At 44.8% G+C, this 13,015-nt stretch overlaps 1 protein-coding gene across 2 annotated transcripts in view; it reads left to right on the top strand.

Moving 5' to 3' along the window:
- The window catches only part of LOC112263560 (docking protein 4), a 58,993-nt gene that overhangs the window by 26,462 nt on the left and 19,516 nt on the right, over nucleotides 1-13,015 (top strand). Inside the window, exons 2-3 of one of the 2 annotated variants that reach the window (XM_024439971.2) lie at nucleotides 3,517-3,645; nucleotides 8,201-8,501. In XM_024439971.2, the coding sequence (XP_024295739.1) occupies nucleotides 8,436-8,501 (66 nt within the window). In that variant the 5' untranslated portion in view covers nucleotides 3,517-3,645; nucleotides 8,201-8,435. The remainder of the gene's footprint in view (nucleotides 1-3,516; nucleotides 3,646-8,200; nucleotides 8,502-13,015) is intronic. The other variant, XM_024439970.2, reaches the window with a different exon arrangement.

Here is a 13,015-nt window from a genome sequence, read left to right as displayed (position 1 = left end):
CCCGGGATTGGCTGAACTTAATTAGCTCAGGTCCCGGTCCATAGTTTATCTGGTGGTCTGCTTTTGGCCGGGGTCATTATGTGACCCCATGCTGATTCAGATTGACCATCGTTTCTCTTAGAATAGCAGGGCTAACGGTCCCAGGACAATGTCCAGACCAGCCATTCGATGTCAAGTCTCTGTCATGTCCTCTTGTGTCAATCATTTCAGCCAGCCCTGTATCAACACACTGAGCCATTCCGTTTCTGCTACCATCTTTAAAGAGTTTACGGTGTGTGTGTCAGACTCAAAGACGGAAAAGAAGAATGAAATGAGCTCTGAAATTTGGTGTGGCATTTTGTTAGCCATTAATGTAACGGCACTGTCTACTATCACCCCAAGGAGCACCTATCTTCCTCTTCATCCTCCCCATCTTTGTTCTCTCTGTCCTTTTCCTGCCCACATCCTCCCCTGACCTCAGCCCTTCTTCACAGCAGTCTGTCTGTCCTCATTAAGCGAGGGGAGAGATGGAGGGAGTAGACGGAGGGAAGGAGTGTTCCCTGGGCCTTTTCCCAGCTCTCTTCCCAGGGGGTCTGTTTTTGGTGTCAAATAATAATTTGTGTGTGTGTGTGTGTGTGTGTGTGTGTGTGTGGAGAAGGAGTAGTACTGGTAGTCTGAAGAAACTGCACCGAGTCTGAAGAAAGCTCATGAGATACAGAGATGTTGTCAGGTTGAAAGAGTTTCTCTTGTGAGACTTTAGTGACGTAGTTGTCTGGGGTGTTCATTTGACTCCATTAATGATATCAAGATGGCGGAGCCTGATGAGCCCTTAATCACTGGCTCTTACTGGAGCAACAACAGTAACTCACTAACCTTCACAAGTGGAAGTTACCATTTACTACCCTCCTCCTGAGTTCTCTCTCTCGTTCTCGTTCTCTCTCTCTCTCTCTCTCTCTCTCTCTCTCTCTCTCTCTTCTTCCATCTTTTCTCCCTCTTGTAATGGAACAGTCATTGGTATTTTTACTGGTTGATCCTCCCTCTTGGCTGGCACCCCCTCTGCCATCTTGTTTACCATCTGCTTGTTGCCCCCTGTGGGGTAGACAGCAGTCTGCTTCGGGGGGGGGGCTGTCACATGATGCCCCCAGATTGCGGAGGGTGAGGATGACTCATTATTATAAGGGTCCCATTTATAGAATAGACTGAGTGACAGAGGTAAAAACAGAGACATGGTGTATAATCAATGGTGAAAGGAGAGAGATGGGTGACATTGACATGTGGGTGACAGAGGAAGTCAGAACGAGAGGGAACACGATTCTCTTGTATCTTTTCGTCACCCCCTAGATGGATGCTGTCTTCTCCATTACAGAGCAAATCTGAGCAAATCTGTCAAACTCACAGAGCTGAAGTTATTAACCCTATGAAGACGTGTCACACACACATCCACACACACACACACACACACACACACATACATCCACACATACACACACATCCACACACATAGCATTACACTGTAGTCGATCTGCTCTCTGTCCTTCCCCTCCCCATCTGATCGATGGCTAGAATGCTCCATTCTTTTCACCTCACTAACCTCTCCAAAGGAATGGAAGTGAAGTGGCTCATGAAATTGACCTGACACAATCAACCACTTTTTCTGTCTCACTCTCTTTTTTTGTTCTCGTTTCCTCCCTCCCTGTCTCCCTCCCTGTCTCCCTCCCTCCGTCCCCATCTCCCTCCCTCCGTGTCGCTCCCAGAGAGAAGATGACATATCTGGATCTGTCTTGCGCCTAACGTAGCATGATCTAATTCAGCTGAGATGGGCACACCTGGCATTAGATTAACCTGCCCTGGGCACACCTGGTGCTCTGGGGATTTGATTAGGCTGTGATGGGCACAGCTGAGAGAGAGGACACGGGGATTGGATTCACCAGACAACTGGTACACATTGCAGGGAGAGCTGCTGTGCTGCTCTGCAGAGCTCATCTGTTAACTCATATATACAGACGCATGCACGCACGGAGGCACACACACACACAGAAGGTCTGTCTGTTAGAGTACAGATGCTGAGGCGTCTGTTTGTAACTACAACCAATGTCGTGATGATAGTGTAGTCCCTCCCCTTTCCACATTCGCTTACATTCTGTGTCCTGCTACTAACTCCCTCTATTCCTCTCGACTCCGGTTAACCAAGGCTCTCTAACACAATCTGCCTCTTAGCCTCAAGCTATCTCAGGCAGTATCACAATAAACATGCCCTCGCTCATAAGACTCAAACTGACACAGGCCTCTTTGCCTAGACACATTTAGCCTCCAGTAAACACAAACTTTCTGCATTCTCTCCTCCTCCTTCCAGCTAATCAGCTCTCCTGTGTTCTCTGCCCTGCCTAAGACTTCTGAATATAGATGTCTGATATGTACAATATCTATTACTTTACTGTAGACTCCAGTGAGTGGTTTGTATAATATTCTACCAGTGTGTGACCTGTTTTAAACGGTTGGCTGTGATTGGTTCAGTACTGTGTGCTGATAGGCTCATTATATGGTGATAGGAGCACTGATATGTGTTTAACCAGAGAGGAAGAGGCGAAGCGAGAGGAGTAACTGGGCCCAAAATCTGTCTTCTCCCAGTGGTTGGTGTTTTTTTTCTTCGTTTTTTTCCCGCTCACCTAGCGAGGAGTATTTGTATGGAGGTCAACGAGTGTCACAGTCGTCATATGGAGGAGACCAAGGTGCAGCGTGAAATGAATACATAACTCTTTAATGAAAGAGAGAACGCTGAACAAACTATACAAAACGAACCGTGACGCTAATATGACTAGTGCAGACAGGCAACTAAACATAGAATAACAACCCACAAAATAACCTAGGAATATGGCTACCTAAATATGGTTCCCAATCAGAGACAACGATAAACAGCTGCCTCTGATTGAGAACCAATCTAGGCAACCAATGACATGTAAACACCTAGACTAGAAAAACCCCTAGACATACAAAACACCTAGACGATACAAAAACGAAAAACAAACCACCCTTGTCACAACCTGACCTAACCAAATAATAAAGATAAAAAAGATAACTAAGGTCAGGGCGTGACAACGAGAGTTGAATTTGGTTAACAAAAAAATGAATAGCTTATTTGCTACATGTGGCTTATTTGATCGAATGGAAGTTTTGTAATGCTTAGGTTTTTACGAGTGTATGAAGTAGGACACGTGACAACTTTGAGAAAAAAAACATTTTATATCGAAGTTGAGCCTGTTGTTCACTGCCGTCTCATTGGCTGGAATGGTCCCACCTGCCTCCTCCCGACTGCCTTGCATTTTTGAAGACATTTATTTTCATTGTTAGAGCAGCCACTTGAGTATCTAGTATATATATATATATATATATATATATATATATATATATATATATATATATATATATATATATATATATATATACACAGAAGGTATATTATGTATTATATATTATGGATAATCTGTGGTTTAACACACATCCCTGCCTCTAGCTACCACCCCTCCCTCATCTCAACAGGTCAGGAGGTCCATGTAGCTGCTGGCTCTGTGTGTGTGGTTCAATCCATCTTCCAGCAACAGGTGTCGAGTGGAATCCGTATCGAACTCTGACATCGACAATGCAACGCAGAGAGGAGAGAGGGAGCAGGTAGGGCCAGTCATCAGTTGAGAAGCGAAGAGAGGAAAGTGCATTTCAAGACATCCATAGAGTAGAGTAGGCCTCAATGTTTCCTTAAAGTTGCACATGGGCGCGCAGCTCCCCCGGGACTGCCTTGCAGAATAAATTTCAGCCCGCACAGAGAAGCATGAGATTGAACTCCACAAACTTTCTATTTTTCCCCTTTAGTTAACACTATCAACGTTTCCCTCTACTGTGTGAATTGTGCTCGAATCAATGCAATATTAGCTACTGTCAATGCAACAACCTGAAGCAAAACAAAGTATGTAAGAGATTTTCTGTTAGGCAGAGCACATTGGAGTAGGATTCTATTGCATTTACAGGCATGACTCCGGCCCATACTGAGCTGGACTGTGTTTACAGCGTGAGGGGTTGATGCGCTTGTTTTGAGATCAAAGCGAGAGCTGCATGTAGTCACCTGTGCACATTTGTTCATATTCTTTGCTAGGTAAAGAGCTTTTTTTTTGTGTCTTAAAGGGGCAGTGTTGTATTTTGAGACAGGCTTTGATAAGCTAAGTAGCCAATAGGCAGAGGGTAGTATCATTTGTCTGATTCTCTATTATAATGGTATGGGGAAAATAATGATATTAATTTTGTGAAGTGGTTTCTTGCATCAAACAACAGAACATTTTCAGTCACCTCCTTGTCTGAAGGAGCAACAGGTTCATGTCAATCCCTTTTTTTTCAATGAATGTAGGCATTTTCTCCATTGTTTTTTATGTTAGGTCTACATTAGGATCAAATAGCGATGGTAGCGTACTTGGCCACTGGTATAACTGTAACTTAAAGTGGGTACAAACGCAGTGTTCACAGTAAACGCGCCAGAAGTTGCACAGTCTGCGCTCATCAGACCTGAAATTTGCTCGGTGGCGAAAACAATTATGTGAACATTGATTAGCCTCATCTCGGTTTTTTTCAAAGATTACAATATGGGGAAAAAAACAATCTAGTAAAATAACATTCACAGATGAGTCACAGTAGGTTGTGCATGAGTGATGTGTACCAGTATTCAGTTGGCAACTGACTTCTGATATGATTTGCCCCTTTTTAAATGACTCAATGATTGTGAATGAGATATGAGATCAAGCTCACAGCCACGGTTCCCTATTGTTATTCCGAGCATGGCATATCTCTGCTCTCTCTGTCAGGGAGCTTTACATCGTCTCCTCTCTTCTCCCATAGCGCAGACAGGCCTTTTGGGAAAACACATTTAGGTTCCCATGGTTACAGTGGATGTACTGAAAAGTGTTGTTTTTTTAACCCTCTGAATTTTGCTTATTTTCCATAGTATCATTCTCCTTCTTAATTTGTGCTCCTGGCACATTGTGCTTCATAGTCATTTGTATGCAGTGCAACTCCAGCTTCCTCCCTAAATGTGTGGCCGAGAGGAGCTGATGGGCTTTCAGAAAAGGTTTAGCAGCCAGCTGTGTGATATAACTTTTCCTCTAAAGAAAGTAGAGAACAGACAACCCCCGAAAGGCCCTCCTCAAAGCAGCCTGTTATCAAGTCGCTCTGTTCCCAGAGACAGGCCTGTCTGCAGCCTTTTGTCTCAACCTACACTTACAGCCAGAACAGGTGTTCCTGCCTCGCCTTCATTTCAACACTGCTACCCCCGCCATCTCACCTCACGTCCTTCTTTAACAAGCTGTTTGTTCCTCGTTCACTGGGAGAGGAGCGAAGTGGGATTCGCTAATCTCTGAATTCATTATCCGCCTATTACCATCCCCGGCACCTGGGTCCCGACAGGCACTCCTGTGTTCCCTCCATCCTAAGCACACATTTATAAAGTAGCGACTGACTATACTGTCTGTCTGTTTCTAAAATCCCACTCCCAGCTCTGTGCTGTCCTAGTGCCTATACTCCGTTGTGTAAAACAAGCAGAGTACAATGGAATGGTGTCCTGGTTTTCGAAAGATGACACATGGCGTGATAAGGCTTTGTTTCTGTAGGGACAATGTGTTCTCCCCACATGTTAATGCTAATGTGTTGCTCAGTGATACATCACCCGCGGGCCGTTTACTATCCGTCTCGGGGGGGGGCTGCTGATGTGTATCGATCGTGAACACACACACAAAAAAAAGAGGTAAATCAGCACATCTCCATGGTTATGGGGAGGTGGAGAGGGCGTAGAGGAGGGAGTCTGGAACGGGGCCCTGGCGTTTCACTGTAGAGGCTAGCACAGAATCAATCGGTGCAGGATCAGAATCAATGGCATCGATGGCAATTTTTACGTTGGGTTTTGACAAGCTGATCCTCCATTGTGGGCACTCTTGCACTCTATTGCTCTTCCTCACACACCAGCCCACCTCTGGCTGCAAACAACAATCCCTGTTCTCCAGGTTATTCACTGCTGACCATGGAGGTTCTTTTGTAATAGGTGACTACATCTGTCATACTGCATGTGTAATGTGTAGAGTTGTGCTATCCCCCAAGGAGTCTTCAATCCCCTCCATACGTACACTATTGAAGCTCTGCTTAACTAAGCATGGCCCTGAGAGTGATTTTTATCTCACCGGGGTGCACATTTGTCTCATCTGAATAGCTTTCATGGGATTTAATCGCTTTCCAATTGTGCTCCAAGATATAATGGCACATCAAGTGTGTCTCAAGCACTCCCACTATGCTAACATTAAGCCAATCCCATCCACATAAGGATCCTCTCCTCAGTCGACACATTTTCTTGTTCCCAGCGATGGGCCTTTGCCAGTTACCACTTTCTTAGAATGTTGTTATAGCCCTGGCAAGCTAGGTTAGCCACCATGGTGACACCAGCAGTCACAGAGGGTCACAGTGGAGCCAGTCTGCAGATGTTTAGCTCTATGTCGTGTGTGTGTGTGTGTGTGTGTGTGTGTGTGTGTGTGTGTGTGTGTGTGTGTGTGTGTGTGTGTGTTAGCCCCCTCCCCAGTGTGTGTGAGCCACCTCTCTAAACCAATAGTGCTGTGAGCGATTAGCCTGGCTCTGTCCTGGTTAATGAGGTCCTTGTTAAAGTTGGATGTCTCTGTTCCACCGTAGTCGGGGAGATTTAGCGCCAGCTCCTCAGGGAGAAGATGAACCCCACTGAGTTCTGCCCCAGCGAGCAGAGTAGTGATGCGTGGGTTAACTTATAACCCGCAGTCCCCGCGGTTATATCCTCAGGGCGGGCGGGTTCAGGATGGTTAAATATTGTGTGGATGAAGGGTGGGTTGAATAAAGAAAACAATACTCTTCAAAAATCCATTCAATTATTGTGCAGTTTATATCTATAGGTCACATTGAGGTTTTTCTTTCATTATTGTAGGCTGTCTGGCATTAGTGCTTAAGCCACAGGATCTAACTGTACAAGCGCCAAATAGCCTACACGCCAATCTCCAAATGTATTTGGGAAACGGCAGAAGAAGCTCAAGTCGATCCACAGAGACAAAAGGGACAATGTCCGAGTTTTAATTCAGTAGAGAAAAGCTGCGAAAGGGACAGTTGATAATGAAGAGAAGGGAGGGCCAGAAAAGGTATGTTTGGGAAAGATTCGATGGAGTGTTAAAAGAGGATGATAGCAGTTATGCTACGTTATGTGTGGTGATTGTGAGGTGCTATACAAATTTGACAGTCACAAGACAGGGACTTCAAATAGGCCGATGGCACATCAAGGGAACTGTAGCCCACTGTTCAGATGGGTTAAATGGAAACTGAAGTCTGGACACTGACTGTAGGTCTATAACCTCTCACATATTAGCAATTGTGGGTGAACAAACAGCTTACCCGCACACCATTAGAGCAGAACACTGACGATGGCATCATGTAGTCACAGGAAACACTCTGCCTGCCTGCCTGTCTGTCTCACTCTGCAATGCCCCCAAGGGAGTTTGTGTTGTGTGTGGGTGTCTGTCTCTGTGTCTGTGTGTGTCCTTGTGTGCATGCTTAAATTTCATCTGTGTGTGCGTGTGCATGTGTGCGCTTTGAATGTCTGAGTATGGGGCAATGATACCATCAGAACTACCGTCCTCACCTCATCCCCTCACTGTAGAGCTCTGCATAACATATGGCTATCCTCAATACTGGGTCAAACAGATCTGGCTCATTTACGCAAGAAGTCTCCATGATGTGTCTCCAACATTCTTTTGATTTCAGTTGTTATTGAAGTAGCTTTAGGTTTTTTCAGAAAAGCATTAGAAACAACGATGAAGTCATAAAGTCTGCGTTTGGTTTACAGCTGTCTGGCCGAACTTAAAATGAGTTTCTCCTCATTACTCTGTTTTCTTCCTGCTTGACTGGGAAGGATGGTCTCCAGAAGACGTTCTGTTTCCAAGCCCGTTCTAGCGGTAGTTCCAGTAGCTCCGAGACAGAGGCGGTGCTGTACACTATACATAATGATGTGTCACAGAAGCCATGCTACCTACTTGCCCTCAATAATGGTGTCTGCCAAAGCAATGAATAATGGAGGATAATGTTCCGTGTGTCTGCATGCCACTACCATTCTCTCCTGCCACTTTAATGAATAATAGATCCCCTGTTTCTTCTCCTCTCTCTCTCTCCTTCTCTCTTTCTTTAGGGACTGTAAGGAAGGGACGAGGGGGCAACGAGCTGCATTAGAGGAGTGAGGGCAGTCTGAGGGCAACAGGATCTGAAAAGGAAGACTTGGCTGATATAGAGGAGGGAGAAGGTAACCCCAGGACTTAAGAGGGGGGAGAGGGGGAGGAGGGGGGTTAGGTGCAGCGCTGGACTGCAGGACTGAAGGACTGGATGCTAGCCTCCGTAGGCCCCAGCAGGTCCCAGCTCCCACAGAGATGGCCTCCAACTTCAACGACATTGTCAAGCAGGGATACGTCCGCATGCGCAGCAGGAAACTGGGGGTGAGTGGAGCCCCAAACTGAACTGGGGGTCTTTTGGGAGTCTCCGTCCTTAGCGAGGGTGTGTGTGTGTGTGTGTGTGTGTGTGTGTGTGTGTGTGTGTGTGTGTGTGCTTCTGCATGTCTTTTAACTGTCTGTATCTCATGAAAGAGAAAAGAGAAAAGGAAGTAATGGACGATAACGGCCTGTTTTGTGCTCCGCAGTGTAGTGACAGTTTGTTGGTTGATGTATTCATTGATTTTCTCTTCACCTCTGCTTCAAGCCATGAATATGAACATGAAGTATACATATCAGTATGGTAATGCATATGAGTCAGTGCTGAATGACGTACATCTGGTTCTTGGAATTAGTCTTTTGGGGATGAGTCAGATGAATTATGTCAATGAACACAAATGAAATATTTTAATTATACACTTATGAATATTAGTCAGTATGGCACAGACTGCCTGATTTACATTTGACATTTTAGCCTCCCGTATTTCTAGTCATCATAACGACTACGGAGCACAATTTATCTGCTTTAGTTGTATTGATTCTCCTCGAAACTGTAGAGGATTCAGATATTTCAGATATTTATTCAGAGAAAATTCTCCTTTAAATGGCTCGTTTTGGTTTCCCTCATTTCGAAGTATTGTTTTGTCTGTGTTGGCGTGAAGCCAGACTGAGGTGTGTCCTCACACTGAGGTCAAGTCCAGGCGTTATCAGAAGGAGACTGATAGCACGGAGGCGGAGTGATTGTGACACGTCGTGTGTCAGTGGAATAATGAACTGGCTTCAACCTGTTCTGTGAGAAAACGCCTTTATCAGACGAGGAAGGTATACTGTCTGGTGAGAACACAGCCTGGCAAAAGAAGGGTTAGATTTGTATGGCAGGGCTGTTCTCTGTGTGATCTTCTCATGGTTTTCTTCGTTTTCCCCATAGAACCATTTATGGGTCCAGGTAGAACCTTTTAGTGGCGAAAGGGTTCACTTGGAACCAAAAATAGTATTAGGCAAGTAGTTTGTGCATTAGTGGTTTAATCCTGCGGTCGTGTTTCTGTGCTCAGGGGTAAAGATACAGGCTTAGTGTTAGTGTGGTGTGGCAGTCCTCTGTAATGCACAGACTCAGTTACAGACACTGTAGCTCAAAGGAGAGATTACCCATGTCTGTATCTCTCTACCTACCCAGAGGAGACAGTGGACTACACACACACACACACACACACACACACACACACACACTGGTTTCTCTCTCAGCTGGTTTTGGCCCAGTATCTCTTATTGTGGTGTACATACATGTTGATTTAAGACTTGGAGCCTTGTTGGATAGTCCCGAGGAGACCATCAGGCTAACCCCTCTCTTCTATCCCCTACTGTCCTACCACCTCTTCCACTCAACCTCATACCTTCCTGCAGCGTTTTCTATCTCTGTGTCATGGCATGACGTCTCTTCTCTTCTCTGGCTGTAATTATTACAGGAGGCAGAGTCTTGGGTTTCTGACCCGAGGAGAACACCACCACAGTAGTTTAGGCTTGTCTCTCTCTATGTCCTCCTCTACTCCATTTCTGTCTCCTTCGTGCCTCTGTGACGGAGTCACTAGGAAGTGTGCACTCAGCAGGATTGGGGTTACCGTGGTAGCGTGGTGATGCATAGCTCCCCGGGGAAGCCAAGCAGTGGATTACCTGAGTTTGGTTTACACCCTCCTCTCTCATGTTCTGTCTCTGTTCACTTTCTCTGTCTGTCTGTCTGTCTATGTCGGTCTCTCTCTGTCTCTCTCTCTCTGTCGGTCTCTCTCTGTCGGTCTCTCTCTCTGTCGGTCTCTCTCTCTGTCGGTCTCTCTCTCTGTCTCTCTCTCTCTCTGTCGGTCTCTCTCTGTCTGTCTGTCTCTCTGTCTGTCTCTCTGTCTGTCTCTCTCTGTCTCTCTCTCTCTCTCTCTGTCTGACTCTCTCTCTGTCTGTCTCTCACTGTCTGTCTCTCACTGTCTCTCTCTCAATTCAATTTCAATTCAATGGGAAGCATATGTTAACATTGCCAAAGCAAGTGAAGTAGATAATAAACAAAAGTGAAATAAACAATACAAATTAACAGTAAACATTACACTCACAGATGTTCCAAAATAATGAAGACATTTCAAATGTCATATTATGTCTATGTACAATGTTGTAACGGTCTGCAAATAGTTAAAGTACAAAACGGAAAGTAAATAAACATACTGTGCCTTGCAAAAGTACTCATCCCCCTTGGTGTTTTTCCTATTTTGTTGCATTACAACCTGTAATTTACATTTAATTTTTATTTGGATTCCATGTAATGGACATACAAAATAGTCAAAATTGGTGAAGTGAAATGAAAAAAAATAAACCAACATAAAAGTGGTGCGTACATATGTATTCACCCCCTTTGCTAGGAAGCCCCTAAATAAGATCTGGTGCAACCAATTACCTTCAGAAGTCACAGAATTAGTTATATTGCACACAGGTGGATGTTATTTAAGTGTCACATGATCTGTCACATGATCTCAGTATATATACACCGGTTCTGAAAGGCCCCAGAGTCTGCAACACCACTAAGCAAGGGGCACCACCAAGCAAGCACCACGAAGACCAAGGAGCTCTCCAAACAGGTCAGGGACAAAGTTGTGGAGAAGTACAGTTCAGGGTTGGGTTATAAAAAAAGATCAGAAACTTTGAACATCCCACGGAGCACCATGAAATCCATTTATTTAAAAAATGGAAATAATATGGCACCACAACAAACCTGCCAAGAGAGGGCCGCCCACCAAAGCTCATGGACCAGGCAAGGAGGGCATTAATCAGAGGCAACAAAGAGACCGAAGATAACCCTGAAGGAGCTGCAAAGCTCCTCAGCGGAGATTGGAGTGTCTGTCCATAGGACCACTTTAAGCCGTATACTCCTCAGAGCTGGGTTTTACGGAAGAGTGGCCAGAAAAAGCTATTGCTTAAAGAAAAACATAAGCAAACACGTTTGGTGTTCGCCAAATGGCATGTGGGAGACTCCCCAAACATATGGAAGAAGATACTCTGGTCAGATGAGACTAAAATGTAGCTTTTTGGCCATCAAGGCAAATGCTATGTCTGGCGCAAACCCAACACCTCTCATCACCCCGAGTACACCATCTCTACAGTGAAGCGTGGTGGCAGCATCATGCTGTGGGGATGTTTTTCATCGGCAGGGACTGGGAAACTGGTCAGAATTGAAGGAATGATGGAGGGTGCTAAATACAGGGAAATTCTTGAGGGAAACCTGTTTCAGTCTTTAAGAGATTTGAGACTCTGGACGGAGGTTCACCTTCCAGCAGGACAATAACCCTAAGCATACTGCTAAAGCAACACTCCAGTGGTTTAAGGGGAAACATTTAAATGTCTTGGAATAGCCTAGTCAAAGCCCACACCTCAATCCAATTGAGAATCTGTGGTATGACTAAAAGATTGCTGTACACTAGCAGAACCCATCCAACTTGAAGGAGCTGGAGCAGTTTTGCCTTGAAGAATGTGCAAAAATCCCAGTGGCTAGATGTGCCAAGCTTATAGAGACATACCTCAAGAGACTTGCAGCTGTAATTGCTGTAGAAGGAGACTCTACAAAGTATTGACTTTGGGGGGGGTGGGGGTGAATAGTTATGCTCAAGTTTTTCGTTTTTTGTCTTATTTTTTGTTTGTTTCACAATAAAATATTTTGCATCTTCAAAATGGTAGCCATGTTGTGTAACTCAAATCATACAAAACCACGCCAAAATTATTTTTAATTCCAGGTTGTAAGGCAATAAAATGCCAAGCGGGGTGAATACTTTCGCAAGCCACTGTACATACTGTACGGATTGTATTTACAATGGTGTTTGTTCTTCACTGGTTGCCATTTTCTTGTGGCAACAGGTCATAAATCTTGTTGCTGTGATGGCACCCAGTAGATATTGGAGTTTATCAAAATTGAGTTTTCGAATTCTTTGTGGATCTGTGTAATCCAAGGAAAATATGAGTCTCTAATATGGTCATACATTTGGCAGGAGGTGAGGAAGTGCAGCTCAGTTTCCACCTCATTTTTTGTGGGCAGTGTGCACATAGGCAGACCTGGCTCTCAAGAGAAGACAGGCTATGGCGGCCTTTCTCAATAGCAAGACTATGCTCACTGAGTCTGTACATAGTCAAAGCTTTCCTTCAGTTTGGGTCAGTCACAGTGGTAAGGTATTCTTCCGCTGTGTACTCTCTGTTTAGGGCCAAATAGCATTCTAGTTTGCTCAGTTTTTTTGTTGTTAATTCTTTCCAATGTGTCGAGTAATTATCTTTTTGTTTTCTCATGATTTGGCTGGGTCTAATTGTGTTGCTGTCCTGCTGGCCAGAGAAATTAACCTGAAGAAGATTCCCCTAAGCAAGCTGGTCCTGGGGCTCTGTTGACAAACACAAACAGACCCCACAGAGCCCCAGGACCAGCTTGCTTAGGGGAATCTTCTTCAGGTTAATTTCTCTGTAGGTGATGGCTTTGTTATGGAAGGTTTGGGAATCACTTCCTGGTTGTAGAA

The sequence above is a fragment of the Oncorhynchus tshawytscha genome, linkage group LG12, assembly GCF_018296145.1.
Source record: "Oncorhynchus tshawytscha isolate Ot180627B linkage group LG12, Otsh_v2.0, whole genome shotgun sequence".
Taxonomy (NCBI): domain Eukaryota; kingdom Metazoa; phylum Chordata; class Actinopteri; order Salmoniformes; family Salmonidae; genus Oncorhynchus; species Oncorhynchus tshawytscha.
This window is presented reverse-complemented; position numbering and strand designations above follow the sequence as displayed.